At 62.7% G+C, this 17,237-nt stretch overlaps 2 protein-coding genes and 1 non-coding gene across 7 annotated transcripts in view; 2 read left to right on the top strand and 1 right to left on the bottom strand.

Moving 5' to 3' along the window:
• The window catches only part of GRIN3B (glutamate ionotropic receptor NMDA type subunit 3B), a 14,111-nt gene extending 11,813 nt beyond the window's left edge, over window positions 1-2,298 (top strand). Inside the window, exons 4-9 of the mRNA XM_032252502.1 lie at window positions 41-65; window positions 456-571; window positions 730-881; window positions 1,192-1,356; window positions 1,431-1,501; window positions 1,737-2,298. Coding sequence (XP_032108393.1) covers window positions 41-65; window positions 456-571; window positions 730-881; window positions 1,192-1,356; window positions 1,431-1,501; window positions 1,737-2,154 — 947 coding nt within the window. The 3' untranslated portion in view covers window positions 2,155-2,298. The remainder of the gene's footprint in view (window positions 1-40; window positions 66-455; window positions 572-729; window positions 882-1,191; window positions 1,357-1,430; window positions 1,502-1,736) is intronic.
• On the bottom strand, window positions 2,219-13,408 carry TMEM259 (transmembrane protein 259). 5 transcript variants are annotated; one of them, XM_032252468.1, is made up of 11 exons: window positions 13,002-13,408; window positions 6,635-6,913; window positions 5,709-5,847; window positions 4,899-5,009; window positions 4,517-4,639; window positions 4,342-4,442; window positions 4,212-4,269; window positions 4,051-4,134; window positions 3,837-3,969; window positions 3,611-3,710; window positions 2,219-3,487 (listed from the first exon to the last, which is right to left on the bottom strand). In XM_032252468.1, exons 1-11 carry the CDS (start codon window positions 13,230-13,232, stop codon window positions 2,942-2,944), a joined length of 1,905 nt encoding a protein of 634 aa, XP_032108359.1. In that variant the 5' UTR covers window positions 13,233-13,408; the 3' UTR covers window positions 2,219-2,941. The 5 variants fall into 5 exon arrangements, with proteins under 5 accessions (XP_032108359.1, XP_032108362.1, XP_032108361.1 ...); XM_032252471.1 differs by having other exon boundaries at window positions 4,051-4,083; XM_032252470.1 differs by having other exon boundaries at window positions 5,709-5,808; window positions 13,002-13,362.
• A 360-nt stretch (window positions 13,409-13,768) lies between these two features.
• Window positions 13,769-13,875, top strand: LOC116532926. Its single transcript, XR_004260994.1, has one exon. It is a non-coding gene; the product is annotated as a U6 spliceosomal RNA (small nuclear RNA).
• The last annotated feature ends 3,362 nt before the right edge of the window (window positions 13,876-17,237 follow it).

Below are 17,237 nucleotides of genomic sequence, written 5' to 3'. Positions count from 1 at the left end.
GCCATGCTCACGTGAGCGCGGGGCATGGGTGGGACGACAGCTGACCTCAGCGTCGCCGTGCTCACGTGAGCGCGGGGTGTGGGCGGGGCGTGGGCGGGACGACAACTGACCCCGCCCCCTGCATAGCCATGCTCACGTGAGGGCGGGGCATGGGCGGGACGACAGCTGACCCCGCCCCACGTAGCCAAGCTCACATGAGCGCGGGGCATGGGCGGGATGACAGCTGACCCCGGCGTCGTCGTGCTCACGTGAGCGCGGGGTGTGGGCGGGGCGTGGGCGGGACGACAGCTGGCCCCGCCCCTGGCATAGCCATGCTCGCGTGAGCGCGGGGTGGGGGCGGGGCGTGGGCGGGACGACAGCTGGCCCCGCCCCTGGCATAGCCATGCTCACGTGAGCGCGGGGTGGGGCAGGGCGTGGGCGGGGCCGACAGCTGACCCCGCCCCGGTGCCCCGCAGGAGCGACCCCCCCAAGCTCAACGCCTTTATCATGGACAAGTCGCTCCTAGACTACGAGGTCTCCATCGATGCGGACTGCAAGCTGCTGACTGTGGGCAAGCCCTTCGCCATCGAGGGTGAGGGGCACCTGGGCGGGGCGGGGCGCCGGGTTCTCTGGGGGTAGTGGGGAGCCATGGAGGGTTCCAGGCGGGGAGGGGCGGAGTCCCGCGTGTGCCGGCAGAGTTCCTCCGGGGCTGCCCCGCCTGGCCCCATTTCCCCGGCCCCGCACCCCCAGGCTATGGCATCGGACTGCCCCAGAACTCTCCGCTCACCTCCAACCTGTCCGAGTTCATCAGCCGCTACAAGTCCTCCGGCTTCATTGACCTGCTGCATGACAAGTGGTACAAGATGGTGCCTTGCGGGAAGCGAGTGTTTGCGGTGACAGAGGTGGGGCTGGGCCCGGGGCAGGGGGTGGGGGTGGGGGGCCCCTGAGCCTCGTCTGAGGTGACCAACCCCGCGCTCATTCCCGAGAGGTGCGTTTGTCCGCTTCTGCGCACTTCTATTCGCCCTACAAGACCCCAGCTCCAGTGTCCTCTCCTCCATGAAACCTCACCTCCAGCCATGGAGTCCCTGACTCCTAACCTGACTCCACAGCCCCAGGACCCTCTCTCTGGCCCAACCTGTTCTCCCCAGTTCAAGGGTCCCCAGGGGCCGGCCATCACGTAACCGTGAGGGGCTCCTGCTATGTTGCCCCCAGACCCTGCAGATGAGCATCTACCACTTCTCGGGCCTCTTCGTGCTGCTGTGCCTGGGCCTGGGCAGCGCTCTGCTCAGCTCCCTGGGCGAGCACGCCTTCTACCGCCTGGCGCTGCCTCGCATCCGCAGGGGGAGCAGGCTGCAGTACTGGCTGCACACCAGCCAGGTGCGGACCGGGCGGGCGGCGGGCGGCCCTGCCAGCCACGGCCCCTGGCCAACCGGGTCTGTCTGGGGTCTTAGAAAATCCACCGCGCCCTCAACACGGAGCCGCCAGAGGCGTCAAAGGAGGAGACGGCAGAGGTGGAGCCCAGGTAAGCGGTGGTCGGGGCGACCACGACCCAGGACGGCCCAGACCCACCCCAGCAGCTCGCCCTGAAGCCGGCCACGGGGTGCAGGAGAGGGTTCCCGGAGACCCCGCCCACCCTGCGCACGGCAGCTGCCTGGTTGTGCCTTTTGGCCACCCTCTCCCCGCAGTGGGCTCTGCAGAGGCCCAGGGCGCCAGACGGCTGCCCCCGTGGGCAGTGACCAGGCCGGTTCGGTCCCCAGCGGCCCCGAGGTGGAGCAGCAGCAGCAGCAGCAGCAGCAGGACCCGCCGGCGGCTCCGGAGGGCTGGAAACGGGCGCGCCGGGCCGTGGACAAGGGGCGCCGCGTGCGCTTCCTGCTGGAGCCTGCCGTGGTTGCGGCGCCCGACCCGGACGCGGAGGCAGAGGCTGCGCCGCCAGAGGGCCCCACCTGGCTGTGCTCCAATGGCCGCCCGTCAGCCGCGAAGCCCACGGGGCCCCCCCGGCCCGGGGAGCTGCAGGAGCTGGAGCGCTGCATTGAGAGCGTGCGGGAGCGGCTCCGCCAGGCCCTGGTGCGGCGCGGCGAGCTGCTGACACAGCTCGGGGACAGCGCGCGGCACCGGCCTCTGCGCCTGCTTCAGGCCAGGGCGGCCCCCGTGGAGGCATCACCGCACCCGGACTGATGGGGTTGCCGGGAGTGAGGCGGCCTCTGGGGTCCTGGGGATCAAGACACACAGCGTGCTGGGCCGCTGTCAACAGACAGTTTATTCTATATACAAACACAATTTTGTACACTGCAATTAAATAGAATGGAATGAGCTCTCCTCCGCATTCCTCCCCGAGTGACTGGTTTGGCCGCTGGCCCACTCCACCCCGGAGCAGAGCTCGACCACAGCCCTGGCTGCTGCCACTGGTGTTGGCGCCTCACCCCACGTCCCTATGCCCGAGGCACAAGCTCTGCTCTCCCGGGGCCCCCAGGCCTGGTGCACACGCGGGGAGGGCCGGGCCGTGGAGAAGGCACTGCACAGAGCACCAGGCAGAGCCGGGCCGAGGCCGGCAGGGACAGCGCTAGGGTCCCAGGACCCGCCCCGGCCGCCCCTCCACACCTCCGCGTGCTCAGAGGCCTGCACCATGGGGACCCCACTCCACCTCAGGACGTTCACTGCAGACCTTCCACCAAGCGCCCAGAACCTTCCATGGAACCCCACCCCTCTTCCTTGCTGGCCAGCTCAAACAGCTCACTAGCGGGTACAAGCCTGGGGCGCGACCTCACACCATGGGGAGGGAAGCCTGCCTTCTGGCCAAACCCCATGAAACCCTGAACGCCACCGAGGCAGGCTGGGCAGTACCAGGGGAAGGAGGTGGCCGGGAGCCCCCACGCGAGACGGCCTCCCCTACCCCCACAGGCTCCAGCAGGTCACGCCCAGCCAGTCGGGACAGCCGGGGTCAGAGGCAGCTCAGCTGTGCGGCTCAGGATCCAGCCTCCGAGGGCGCCTCCACTGGGGCCGTGGAGGCCGGGCTAAACCCGCTCACCGCAGCTGCCAGGGGCGTTGTGTCAGGAGCTGCGGAGTCACTCGGGGGGACACTGTCCTGTGGGGTGCGGGGGATGCCCCCAGGAGGGCCCAGCGGGCTGGCTGGACGCCGCTCCAGGAGGGAGGCGCTCAGGCCGGACAGGAAGGAGGCGTCTGTGATGATAGCAGCGGTCTCTGCCATCCAGCCCAGGTCACCGCCGGCAGCTGCTGCCACTGAGGCTGCTGCAGCCACCAGGGAGCTGGGCGCCGCGGCCACAGGCCCTGGACTCCCGCTGGCCCCAGGCGAGATGGGGCCCAGGGCAGGGGGCTGGCTGGTAGAGTCGGGGGCGGCGGCTGGGGCGCCCGAATTGTTGTTCATGTCGTCGGGCAGCGCCGTGGGGGTCCCGGGGCCCAGGGGCGGCGCCTGCAGCAGCATCTCCTGGATGCGGACCTGCTGCAGGATGGCGGGCAGCTCGTAGTGGTGGAAAAAGTAGATCATGGAATGCTGCGGGAGGAGGGGCAGGCGGGAGTCGGGACGAGCGGGGTCCACAGGGCTTCCTCCCCAGCTGCAGCCCCTCCTGCCCGAAAGGCGCGGCTGGCCCGTCCCCGCTTGCTGCCTGGGCCTCACCTGAATGAAGAGCCAGGAGGTGACCAGGGCCAGGCTGCTGTACTGCCCGTTGAAGCGGTAGTGGTAGGCGTAGAAGGCGAAGTGGTAGAGATAGAAGAATCTGCAGGGTAGGGGTGTGAGGGCGGCGGGGCGGCCCTGTCCCACCGCAGGCCCCGCCCCTCCCCAGCACCCCACCCCGGCAGCCCCGCCCCACATCCCTCGCTGCCCTGCCCCGTGCGGCGCTCACCGCAGCCAGTGCCGCTTGCTAGTGCTGGTGTGGCAGCAGATGGCGTCGTACTGGTCAGCGAGCCACACGATGAGGATGATGTAGAAGGCGGTGGTGGTGTCGTTGAAGAACTCCGACATGATGGCCTCCATCCCTGCGGGGAGAGGCGGCGGCGGTTGGAGCGGGCGGGGTGGGGTGCGGCGCGGGGCGGGGGAGGCCTGGGTTGGGTCCTCACCGACGAGGGCCAGGATGACGGTCAGCAGGGGCGCTGCGGGGAAGGCGATGGCCATGTTCATCTCCAGCATCTGCAGCAGGTCCACTGCGGGCACAGGGCGGCGGGCGCCCGGTGAGGGCCTGGAGGACGCCCGCCCCGCCCCGCGCCGGCGGGACACTCACCGATGAAGACGAAGATCTGGTGGTGTGAGTAGCGCAGCAGCATGGACACGCTCAGCGTCTGCAAGGGGCGCGCGTGAGGGGCTGCTCGGCTCCCGCCCCCCAGCGCCCACGCCCACCCCGAGGCACTCACGAAGATGACCATGATGACGAAGGCGGCCAGGTAGGACGTGCGCGCCATCCACATGCTCACGAAGCGGTAGTGCTCGCCCGACACCACGTTCCGCAGGAAGCCTGCAGCGCAGGGGGCCGTGAGCGCCCGCCCCGATCGGTGCCCTCTCCCCCTCCCGCCCTGGGGCGCGCCCCACCCTTGTTCTCCTCGTTTTCCGCCAGGCCCTTCACGCTGGACATGAGGATGTCATCGTAGCCCAGGAACTCATCCAGCAGCAGGCGGCTGAAGCGGTCTCCGAAACACTGGTCCCGCGTGGGGTCTGCGGGTGGGCGGATCAGGGAGCCGGGAGCCCCACCCAGGCTGCCCCCGGAGCCCTGCAAGCGGCCGGCCCCGCCCGCCTCCCAGCCCCGCCCCTTCTCAGAAAGCCCATCCAGGACCCCAGCCCTGGGAAGCAGGCCTGGGCAGGGCAGACCCCAGTCCTTCCTGCACAGCCCCGAGCCCCGCACCTGTAGGGGAAGACCCCAGGGAGGAGGGAGGCCCAGCCACTGAGCTCCCCCAGCCCAGCGGCTCAGACTCACCCAGGGTGACCACCATGACCGGGATGCTCAGGCGCTGGCGCGTGGCCTGCGACAGGCGGAGGAAGCCATACTCCAGCGAGTACTCCACGATGTACTCGTCCTGCGGCCATACTGCCGGGCAGAACCGGGGCCGGGTCAGTCCCCACGCACCCCCAACACTGCCACCAGCCGAGGCAGGTGTTGAGGTGTGGGGGAAGAGACCTGCTAAGCCCTGGGCCCCTGGTGGATGCTGGGAGGACCCCTACAGACGCGTGGGATGCTGCCCACCCAAGCTGGTGCACCGCCCTGTGCCTGGAGCGGCTGGCCTGGCTGCTCCTCCCGCAGCCCCATCTCCTGGGCTGCCCCGCTGCCCTGGTGGGCGTCAGGAAATGCCCCCAGCCCTCTGGAGAAACTGCCTGCTCTCAGACCGGGCAGGGCTGGCTTCTCTGAGCCCAATTAGCCAGAATCCCAAGTCCAGAGCTGAGGGGCTCATCCCCTCCAAGTCACCGTTCACAGGAGGGTCCCAGAGAAGGTGAGCTGAGCCGGTTACCCCAGGCCCTGGGGCACCCCTACAGCCTTGTATGTTGACAAGTGGGGGAATCAAGGCACACAGGTACCCTGAAATTTCGGTCCACGGCAAGTGGCCAGCAGGCTGGGGTGTTCTGGGGAGCTCACCTATACCCCAGCACCCCATGGCTGGGACGTTCAGAGGGACCCTGCCTGCACCCCAGCACCCCACTGCTGGGACCTTGGGAGGGACCCTGCTTGCATCCCAGGACTCCATAGCTGGGGCAACCCCATGAGGCAGTACACCTTTAGTGGGCGGCCTACCTTTGGTGGGCGTCTCAGGGAAGGGGAACTCCTGGCTGTCATTCAGAGCCTCTGTGTTACTCGGCGGCTTGAACACTTTGGGCTCGATGTCCAGCTCAAACTGTGGGTGACCAGGGACCAGGGCGTCAGCAGCACCAGCCTAGCTGTGAGGGCCGGCCTGAGGATGCGTTCCCTCTGATGGGAAGGGGCTTGGGAGCCTCAGCCTCTGCTCCATCATGGAGCAGGCCAGGGTGGACTGCGTGTGCCTCCTGCCTCAGCCAGGACCCCACCTCAACACCAAGCCTGCCCTGCTGTGGGACCGTCTACGGCACGGCTCTGGGTCCTAAAGCTGCGGCAGGGGCCAGCCGCGGCCAGTGGACACCAGGGAGGGGTCCACGATGCTCTGGCCAAAGACTCTTTCTTGGAGTTGGCTTTGCGGGAACAGGTGGGACCCCAAACCCCAACTGCTGAAGCAAAAAGATTTCTAACCAGACCGTGGGCCCAACACAGCCACCTGGTCCCACCCGTGCTCAAGGCCACCACAAGCTGACCGGGCACCCACCACCTCTGCAGGGAGCAGGGCGGGCTGGAACGGGGCCCAGAGCTCTCACCTCCCAGCCCCCGGGCCTCCTCCTCAGCTGCTCCTGCCCACAGCACCCCCAGCCCCAGACGATCCGCTTCCCAGAACAGCTGGAATCTCGAAGGCCTGAGTCTGCCCAGCCCAAGTCTTCCCCCAGACCCCTCTGCCCTGCCCAGGCCTCTAGCAGGGAGACAGACCGAGGGTCTTGTTTCAGAGCCCCCCAGGCCACCAAAAGGCCATGACAGGTGGGGGTGGGCTTGTCTGTGTGCCAGGTCCCCGACAGTCAAGAACCCCAACACCCTGTCCCTGTCAGGGACCGCCCCTTCAGCCACGAGCATCTGTGGGACTGAGTCCGGGCTCGGCTCACCTTGATGGAGCTGTTCCCAAACATCTCCATGCTCAGCTCCTCCTCCTCCTCGTCTTCCAGCTCCAGGCTGCTGCCCGGCTCCATGGCCAAGCCTGGGAAGCTCCCGCGGCCGCCGTCACAGAACTGCAGGAAGACCGGCGCGCGGCTGGAGTTGTGCCGCACCTCCACGCGCAGGATGCCCTCGCGAGGCCACTTGTCACGCACGTGCTCCAGGCAGTTGATGGGCGAGCGGGAGAAGACGATGTGGATGTAGGCCAGGACGAAGAGCACAAACAGGGCCTGTGGGGCAGCTGGCGGTCAGTGGACACCCAGGGCCTGCTGCAGCCCACACCTGAGGGCCTACATGGCGGGGTGCGCTGGGCTGCCCAGGACAGAGGAAAGAAAGGAAGCTCCGGAAGCCGAGCTGGGTGCTGAGGATCCCGGGTCCCTCCCATGCTGACTGCACCCGGCCAACCCGCCATGCTGCCCAAGTGACTGAGGACCCCGGGGATGCCCCACTCCAACCCCAGCTCTGACAGGCCCCAGGGCTCAGGTGAGGCCTGTGACTGCCCCAACCTCCTGAGGGGTGCGCCAGACAAAGCCAGCAGGCCGGAGCCCTCTCAGACGTGCACAGGACCTGCCGCACCTGGGAAGGCCTGAGGCTGGACTCCGACCCACCCAGTAGAGCACACCAGGGCCAGCTACCAGCCAACAGCTCCCACCCTGCAAGGAGCGGCTGGTACTGCTGCCACGCCAGGGCCACCTGTGGGTCCCACTGTCTACAAAAGGCTGCACGGCCTGCCATAGCCCATCCTGCTGCTTCCTGCCTCACCTTCAATGGTGTCCCCAGTGCTCCCTTGATCTCACCAGCTAAAAATAGCTTCTCACCCAGCGGGGCGCCCTGTGCACCCCTCCCAGTCTTGGAGGGGCCAGCTGCTGGGGATACAGCAGACCTCCGTGGCTGGGCAGGGTGCTCCAAAGCAGGGCCAAGCTGCTGTGCCCAAGGCACAGCCTATGAACTGGGGTGGCAGCAGCTCTCACCAGGGGGCTTCTGCCCAGGGGTTGTGGACATCTGTGGTTATCATAATTGGGGGAGCTCCTGGGATGGAGTGGACGACACCAGGGATGCTGCTCAGCACCCGGCAGGGCCAAAGACGGCCCCACCCCGATGGCCACAGGGCCTGGGGAACCCGCACCCCAGCATGCTGCAGGCACAACACAGTGGGGCAGCCCTCTTCCAGGGAGCCTACCTCACTGTTGGGGGGTTTGGCTGCTCACTGCACCTCCCAACCTGAGGTCCGGGCATCACTCCCAAGACTGGTGAGGGTCACCTCTACATGCTGCCCCGATCCGCAGAGCTGAGGGCCCAGCTGGGCCAAGGGGGCCCCCATAGCCACGTGGAACCCCAGACTCAGGGAAGAACTGAGCGGAGTCAAAACCACAAGCCAGAAAGGCCTGGAGCACAGGGTCCCTCCCTAACCTGCTGGCAGGCCCAGTGAAGCCCGGGATGCCGCAAGCCACCTGTGGCCACACAGCCATGAGCGAGACCACCAGGAGCCTCAACCCTTCCACGCCCACGGAGAGCCCGGCCTCCTCTCCAGAGCCCTCTGCAGACTGAGCAAAGGGCCGAGTCAGCAAAACCACCCACTTCTGGCCTGTGCTGTGGTTGGAGGGAGGCCCCAAGTCTAAGCATGGATGAAGCCCTGGATCCACCCACACCTGCAGCTGGGTAAGCCTCATCACACCCCTCAGCCCAGAGAGTTGAAAATCCCTTGCCTAGCCCTTCCCTGACGTGGCATCTGGGCCCAGGGGTGGGTCACGATCAGAGGCACTGATCCCATAGTCCCTCAGCTCAGCACTCTCAGGAGAGAGGGGCCCCGCCAGGCCCATGGTGGATGCGCTGGTGGCCGTGCTCTGGCGTCCAGTCTGAGACGTCCAGCAGGAGCTGTGCCCAGGACAGCAATGGGTTCTGTGCCAAGACGTTCTAAAAAGTGCTGACACACCGCGGGCCAAGGTTAGGGTTGCCCGACACTTCCCAAGGGACGCACGGCCGATACCACCCCTGGTTTACAAACAAGGAACTGATGCAGAGGCCCCCAAAGACCTGGACCTGCTAAGGTCACAAGGCCAGGAGGCAGGAGCCGGGGACAGTGCCAGGCTGCACACTCAAGGCCTCTGACCACGAGCAGTGACCAGTGACCCCACGAGGAAGAGCAGCTCCTGGGGTCGCCCTGGGCAGGCTCAGCGGGGGAGGGCATGGGACGCACATCCCGCCACACCCAGCACTGGTGTGAGTGACCTGTCTTACGAAGACAGTGGACGTGATGAGAGGACACCAGTGTCTTCACGTGATGTGCACGCACTCCAGGCGAAGGCTCCAAGTCCCCCAGATACTGTGACTCAGACGTCACTGTGTCTGCCCCGTCAGGTAATCCGTGCTGACTGCACTCGGGAACCCCCAGCCTAGGGTCCACCAGGGTCCCTCTTCCCTGACTGAGCATGACCAGGAAGGAATCTGCCCCAGTGAACAAGGCCCCGTCCCCATAAAGCCTCAGTTCCCCCGAAATCTCCCACCAGAAAACGGAGGCAGCACCTGGCTAGTCGCAGCCTCATCCCAAGTCCTGGGTCCTCCTGCCTAAGGCCTGTCACCAGCCACCCTGCAGCAGCCACCTCACCCGGCGCGGCCCCACACACCCAGGCAGCCTCGTCTACACCCACAGCAGCCCTGCCCAGGGATCTCAACTGGAAACGCTCCCATGGGTCCCTGGCCACGCTCCACCCTGCAGCCTGGCTCAGCCACTCACATGCCCGGGTGGTCCAGACCCCTACACTCCACAACCCGATACCTGATCCCGAGCTCCCCAGCAGGCGCCTGCGTGCTCCAGCCCCAGGGCATTCCCACACGTCCTCCAGCTGCCTGGACACTAAGCCCCTTCACACTGGCTGTGGCTCACCTCCAGAATGCCCCGCCCACCCTGCAATGGGGTCACCCCACCCCTACGGGTCAGCCCACACACCACTACACCCACAGGAGCACCTCCCCAAGCCTGGGGCTGCACTCACCACCTCCTCCAGGAAGCTTTCCTGATATCCTGGCCAGGGCTTCCAGGGCACCCCAACACTCAGCCGCCAGGTGGGCCTTTTCCTCTGTCTCCCCACAGGCCTGGAGGGCCGGGAACAGCCTCCCCTGCCTCTGGATATTTGACTGACCAACAAACTGACCGACAGACATGCCTGAGGAGCCACACTTCTCTCCAGGGAGAGCACAGAGCCCTCAGCCCCACCCAGGAAAACCTGCAGCAGGCCCTGCGCTGCCCTACCTGGGGCTCCCCTTTGTCCACCCGGGGTGCTTCCCACCCCCCAGGTCACAGGTGCCTCAATGTGACAGGACTGCACTCAGAGCAAGGCCCCTGGGGTCTCACATTCCCTGTCTCTTTTTTTTTTTTTTTTTTGAGACAGAGTCTTGCTGTGTTGCCCAAGCTGGAGTGCAGTGGCGTTATCCCGGCTCGCCGCAATCTCCGCCTCAAGCGATTCTCCTGCCTCAGCCTCCCGAGTAGCTGGGCTTACAGGCGCGCGTCACCACACCCGGCTAATTTTTGTATTTTTAGTAGAGATGGGGTTTCACCAGGTTGGCCAGGCTGGTCTCAAACTCCTGACCTCAAGCAATCCACCTGCCTGGGCCTCCCAAAGTGCTGGGAATACAAGTGTGAGCCACCGTGCCTGGCTCACATACCCTGTCTTTAATCCTCACGATGACACCCCATCCCAGAGGAGCCCCATTACTCCCTGTAGCTGGGGGCGGGCCCTTGCTCATGCCCAGAGGTGCTGAGCCGAGGCCCCTTCACCCTGCAGGCATCTGCTCAGTGATCACCCAAGTCCAGAGCCCAACCACCAAGTGCAGGGACGCAGGGCCCAATGCCCCAGGACAGATGGGCTCTGCCATGCTGGCTGCGGGGCCGTGAAGGATGAGAAGGATACCAGCAGAGGTGGACGCCGAGGCTCGAGGGAGGTCCGGTCCCTGCTGCCTCCTCCCCCCAGCACGTGGCACCAACCACCCAGGCCCAAGTGAGGGCTCAGGGTGCTCTGTGCCGCCTCAGGACTGGGAGCGGAGCTGAACAGGCGCCACGAGATGAAGCTGCCTTGAAGGGAGAGCACCAGGGAGGACCTGGCTCTCTTTAGAGAGACCCCCGGAAGCCGGGCAGACAGGAAGCTGATGAGCCTTCTGGAACTCAAGGCAGCGTCTGAAATCAGCCAGTCCCAGCCTGCACTTTGCAGATAAGTAGGAGTGAAGGCGGCAGGGTCAGATTCTGTGCCAACAGGTTACCAGGTGGAGGATTCACAACCAACAGATTTCCCACCCAGGCCGGGCGAGGTGGCGCACACCTATAATCCCAGTACTTTGGGAGGCCAAGGCGGGCACATTGTCTGAAGTCAGGAGTTTGAGACCAGGCTGACCAACATGGCAAAGCCCCGTCTCTACTAAAAATATTTTAAAAATTAGCCAGATGTGGTGGGGTGCACCTGTAATCCCAGCTACTTGGGAGGAGGCTGAGGCAGGAAAATTGATTGAACCTGGGAGATGGAGGTTGCAGTGAGCAGAGGTCGAGCCACTGCACTCCAGCCCAGGCGATGGAGCCAGTCTCAAAAAAAAAAAAAAAAAATTTCCCTACCCAGACATCTGGCAGCCCAGAGCCCCCTGCTGAGAGAGGAGGGATGGAGGGCGGTGTGAGAACCTCCCCAGAGTCCGCAGCATACACAGGAGAGGGGGACCTCCAGTTCTGGCCCAGCCCCATCTGCCCACCTGTGAGTCGCACCTGCCTGGAGATGCAGCTAGGTTGGCTTGATCCAAACCAGGACGTGGTGGGACCAGAGCCCAGGCCACAGGCATGCACCTCCCAGGGAGGCTGAGCTCCCTCTGGGGAAGCTGACCAGGCACGCGGCACACGCCTGCCACAAGCCTAAGGACCCAGTGGCTCCATCCTGGACCAGGGCCACTTCGTGGAAGTGTGGTGAAGAAAACCCATGTCCACAGATGAGCCTCCATCCGCAGTTTCAGGCCCCATCTGTGGACCCCAGAGGCAGGAAAGGCCACCTGCCTGAGCATCACAGCCCTGCTCAGGTGCCCACTGAGGCGACCACCCCACTCTGGGGGGCTGCAGGGCACAAGGTGAGAAGGATGACAGGCTGAGCTCTGGCCTGTGGGGGACCACAGGTCTCAAGGCTGGGGGACTCCCTGGAGGCTGCGGCAGGCTGGGATCCACACCCAGGTCAGTGTGACGGCTAAGCTCCGCTCCACCTGCTGAGCCCAAAAGAGCAGCCAGCTCCTGACCAACCTGTCAGGCTTGCAGCTCGCTCACACTTGCAGCCTGGCCCGCCAGCGTCAGCCCCGCTCTGCAGACTAGGCCTGAAAAGCTGCACTTCAGCACCCGCAGGCCGGGCGGGCGGTGTTCTCATGCAAAAGGGAAACACTCCGACTCCAAAGCCCAGAGCCCAGGCAGCCCAGGACCCAGGCCAGCTTGTTTTCTGAGGGGCTGAAGCTGCTGCTGAATCCCTCCTGTCACCCAAGGAAGACCCCTTCTTAGAGGGACTCAGGCTGATGCTCCTGCACGCTGAGACCTCTGTGCCATCTGAGGAGGACGGGAGGGGACAGAACCCAAGATTCAGAGGCCAGTGCCTCATACAAGAGGCAGGGGCGAAAGAGCCACAACTCAGCTCCGGGAGCTGGAAGGGCTTGGGGACCCAGGGAAGGAGGAGGCCGGGGATGGGGTGGAACGCTGCTGCTGGTGACTTTGCCACTAACCCTAGCGAGGTGACCTCAGCTAAGTCACATTCCCCCCAGGCTCAGGAGCAGGGAACGGCGTGAGAGCCGGTGGAAGGCTGCAAGGACGGGGAGATCCCTGCAAGGAGAATAAGAGAGAAGTGGCCTTCCAGGCCCAGGGGCTGTCAGGCTGCGTTCTGGGCCAGCACGGGGGGCGGGAAGGGAGGCCTCGGGGCTGAAGGTCTCAGGCGACAGAGTCAGGGGTCAAAGGTCAGGAGGGGCTCCAAGCCTGCATAGGTGGGGACCCGGAAAAGGTGGCGGCCGGAGACGGGATGGGCCCTGGATGGGGCTGAGAGTGAGGTTCCCGGCTTCCAATGCAGTGGGACTCGGCCTTCCCGGGTGGACGTCCCGGGGCGGGACGGGGTCAGGAGACGGTGACCCCGGCCAATCCCGGGGCAGAGATCGCGAGGGAGGTCCCTAATCGGTGGGGCAGGGTCGAGGCCTCCGGGTACAGGGTGGCGCTCGGTGTCTCCGGTGGGGCCAGGGATCGCGATCGGAGGGCGCAGACTTGGGGGTAGGGCCGGCCGCCGGGGTCAAGGGTCGGGGGTCGGGGGTCGGGGCCGCGGTCACCTTGAGCAACACGAAGAACTCGAAGAGACGGCGGAAGGCGGGCGGGAAGAGCCGCGAGTAGGTGACAGCCATCTTGAAGAAGAGCGCGTGGAAGAGCCGGTCGCGCACGTTGATGAGGGGGTTGGGGTTGAGGTTAGGGGTGCGAGGCCCGCGCGCGGGGGCCGGGCCGCCGCCGCCACCGCCACCGTTGGGCCCGGGCCCCGGAGCTCCGGGCGCCGCGTGTTCCGACATGCCGCCCAGCGTCGCGCCCTAACGGCCGGCGGGTGTCCGAGGGTGCCTCCCGGCCGCCATCGGCAGCCCTCGCCGCCGCCGCCGCGCTCTTTACAGCCGCCCGGCCGCGGACGCCATCTTCCGCCTCCTCCTCCGGCTGCGGCCCAGATGACGCCAGCGAGTCGCCATGCCGGGCAAGAGCGGCCCCCCTGCGCCTGTGGGGGAATGCTGGGATGCCAGCGACCGCCCGCGGAGGCCTCACCCCCGCGCTCGGCAGCGCCAGGGGGCAGGGCTGCATCTGGCCCGCCTGTTCTTTTGCATATGGACACCCACAATCCACCGCATCTATGAGGCCAAGATAGGCAGTAAAATTATGACAACATATGGGATTTTAGGTGATCCAAGAAACCCAAAGTAAGTGTAAGCACAGGAGTTGATCTGCAATATGCCACTGTAGGAAACTGTGCTTAAATATAAAAACCCATCGATAAGTTCACCTCAGTGTAAGGTGATGTTATTGAAGGGCTTTAAATACCTGCGACGGAAACGTTAAGACCGTGCTCGCTTCGGCAGCACATATACTAAAATTGGAACGATACAGAGAAGATTAGCATGGCCCCTGCGCAAGGATGACACGCAAATTCGTGAAGCGTTCCATATTTTTGCTAGAATCCGCCGCCGGTCATCTCGCTTTGCTTCCCTTCCGCGATCCCGCGATGACGTCACAGGGGGCTTTGCTTTTCCTACCGCCTTCCTGCAATGACGTCACAGGGCCCTTTCCTTTCGTGATCCAGCAATGATGTCAGAGGGCCCTTTGCTTCCCTTCGGCCTTCCTGCAATGACGTCACAGGGCCCTTCCACGATCCAGCAATGATGTCACAGGGCCCTTTGCTTCCTTTCCGCCATTCTGCAATGACGTCACAGTGCCCTTACCTTCCGCGATCCAGCAATGATGTCACAGGGCCCTTTGCTTCCCTTCCACCATCCTGCAATGACGTCACAGGGGGCTTTGCCTCCCTTCGGCCATCCTGCAATGACGTCACAGTGCCCTTCCCTTCCGCGATCCAGCAATGATGTCACAGGGCCCTTTGCTTCCCTGCCGCCATCCTGCAATGACGTCACAGGGCCCTTCCCTTCCGCAGTCGTGCGATGACGTCACGGGTTTGTGACGCCATCGCCTTCCCTTTTCCGTTTCTCGTTGCACCACTGAGGTTGGCGATTGGAGAACACTCTGGCCGTCCACACTTGGTTGTGGCGCCCTGCCACCTGCCCCTGTGGCCCTCGCGCTACAGTAAATAAGTAAATGCTCTTCAGGAGCGCATATTGAGCGCCTGCTGCATACACAAGAGAACAGTATGGTTTAGAAACCCCCTTTGTGACATTATGACTGAGACAGTAAAAGGGATCTAGCTCAATCCACTCCGTCTTCCTTATAACCTCCAAGATGTCCCTGTTCATTCCTGGGCGTAGGCTGAACTCACTGGGAGAAACTCGCGAGGTTTATGGTTGATCATTTAAAACCAAGATGGGCGGGGCGCAGTGGCTCCAGCCTGTAATCTCGGCACTTTGGGAGGCTGAGGCAGGCCGATTGCTTGAGCCCAAGAGTTCAGACCACAGGCAACATGGCTCTATGAAAAAAACCCTGTCTCTACAAAAAAAAGAACAAAAGTCAGGGCTGAGCCCAGCGGCTCACGCCTGTAATCCCAAAACTTTGGGAGGCCGAGGTGGGAAAATCACAAGGAGGTCTGCTTTGGGAAATGGCTGTTAACATCTTTTTTTTTTTTTTTGGGGGGGGACAGAGTCTCGCTCTATTCCCCCAGGCTGGAGGGCAGTGTTGCCATCTGGGCTCACTGCAATCTCCGCCTCCCTGGTTCAAGCAATTCTCCTGCCTCAGCCTCCCGAGTAGCTGGGACTACAGGTGCACACCACCACGCAGGGCAATTTTTTTGTATTTTTAGTAGAGATGGGATTTCACCATGTTGGCCTTGACCTCAAGGGATTCACCCACCTCAGCCTCCACTAGTGCTGATATTACAGGCATGAGCCACCTAGCTCAACCCATCTTTGTTTTAAATTATCAATTATAAGCCGGGCACTGTGGCTCATGCCTATAATCCCAGCACTTTGGGAGGCTCAGTGGTGCGGATCACCAGAGGTCGGGAGTTCAAGACTAGCCTGACCCACATGGAGAAACCCCGTCTCTACTAAAAATAAGAAAATTAGGCCAGGCGCGGTGACTCATGCCTGTAATCCCAGCACTTTGGGAGGCCGAGGCGGGTGGATCACGAGGTCAAGAGATCGAGACCATCCTGGTCAACATGGTGAAACCCCGTCTCTACTAAAAATACAAAAAATTAGCTGGGCATGGTGGCGCGTGCCTGTAATCCCAGCTACTCAGGAGGCTGAGGCAGGAGAATTGCCTGAACCTAGGAGGCGGAGGTTGCGGTGAGCCGAGATCGCGCCATTGCACTCCAGCCTGGGTAACAAGAGCTAAACTCCGTCTCAAAAAAAAAAAAAGTTTTTTTGTTTTGAGATGGAATCTCACTCTGTCGCCCAGACTGGAGTGTAAGGGAGCTATCTGGGCTCACCACAACCTCCGCCTCCTGGGTTTAAGCAATTCTCCTGCCTCAGCCTCCCAAGTAGCTGGGATTACAGTTGTGCACCACCATGCCTTGCTAATTTTTTTTTTTTTTTTTTTTTTTTGTATTTTTAGTAGAGACAGGGTTTTTCCATGTTGGCCATGCTGACCTCGAACTCCCAACCTTAGGTGATCCGCCCGCCTTGGCATCCCAATGTGCTGGGATTACAGCCGTGAGCCGCCTCGCCTGGCAAAAAAATGTTTTTAAAAATCAGCTGAGCATGGTAGTGTGTGCCTATAATTCCAGCTACTTAGGAGGCTGAGGTGGGAGGATTGCTTGAGCCCAGGAATTGGAGGCTGCAGTGAACAATGATTGTATCATTATACTCCAGCTTGGGTGACTGAGTGAGACCCTGTCTCTAAAAAATAAAAAGGCCTGGCCAAGTGCGGTGGCTCACGCCTGTAGTCCCAGCACTTGGGAGGCTGAGGCGAGCAGATCACAAGGTCGAGAGATCGAGACCAGCTTGGCCAACATGGTGAAACCTGTCTCTACTAAAAATACAAAAATTAGCCGGACGTGGTGGCACGCGCCCGTTGTCCCAGCTACTCAGGAGGTTGAGGCAGGAGAGTTGCTTGAACCTGAGAGGCGGAGGTTGCGGTGAGCCAAGATTGCGCCATTGCACTCCAGCCTGGTGACAGAGCGAAACTCCATCTCAAAGGAAAAAAGAAAAAGGCGCAAACACTTTGGGAGGCCAAGGCAGGTGGATCAGCTGAGGTCAGGGGTTCAAGACCAGCCTGACCAATATGATGAAACTCTGTCTCTACTAAAAATACAAAAATTAGCTGGTGGTGGTGGCGGGCGCCTGTAGTCCCAGCTACTCAGGAGGCTGAGACAGGAGAATCGCTTGAACCTGGCAGGCAGAGGCTGCAGTGAGCTGAGATCGCGCCACTGCACTCCAGACTGGGCAACAAGAGCTAAAAACCATCTCAAAATAAATCAATGTAAATAAATAAAAAGTTAAAAAGCCAACAGTCGGTATTTCCAGCTTTGTTGAGTAGTGTAACTGCTACCCTCTGCCGTTGTAGAGAAAACGCAGCCGTAAATGATACATAAATGGACTGGCACAGCTGTGTGCCAACAAAGCTTTGTCTACAGACACTGGAATTTGAAAGCTATGCAATTTCCACGTTTGATAGAATCATTTTCATCTTTTGATTTTTTTTTTAAAGACTTAAAAATATAAGAGCCATTCTTAGTTCACAGGCCATACAAACAGAGGCTGCAAGTAGTCACAAACACAGCTGTCCAACACAAATAACAAACATAACTTTTTCTTTTTCTTTTCCTTTTTCTTTTTTTTTCAGACGGCGTTTCGCTTTCCGGCCCAGGTTGGGTGCAGTGGTGCAATCTCGGCTCACCACAGCCTCCGCCTCCCAGGTTCAAGTGA

Source organism: Sapajus apella, unplaced genomic scaffold (assembly GCF_009761245.1).
Source record: "Sapajus apella isolate SASKATOON/1434 unplaced genomic scaffold, GSC_monkey_1.0 scaffold77, whole genome shotgun sequence".
Taxonomy (NCBI): Eukaryota; Metazoa; Chordata; class Mammalia; order Primates; family Cebidae; genus Sapajus; species Sapajus apella.
The sequence above is the reverse complement of the archived record's forward strand: the minus strand, read 5'-3'. Positions and strand labels throughout refer to the sequence as shown.

What these genes read in the sequence shown, in the direction of transcription:
- TMEM259 (XM_032252467.1), bottom strand. Translation starts at nt 13,232, where the DNA reads ATGTCGGAACACGCGGCGCCCGGAGCTCCGGGGCCCGGGCCCAACGGT. An exon ending in AGTTCTTCGTGTTGCTCAAG is followed by an intron (nt 6,914 to 13,001) that starts GTGACCGCGGCC and finishes GCTGCCCCACAG; the next exon opens with GCCCTGTTTGTGCTCTTCGT. An exon ending in CCCTGAGACGCCCACCAAAG is followed by an intron (nt 5,010 to 5,708) that starts GTAGGCCGCCCA and finishes TCTGCCCGGCAG; the next exon opens with TATGGCCGCAGGACGAGTAC.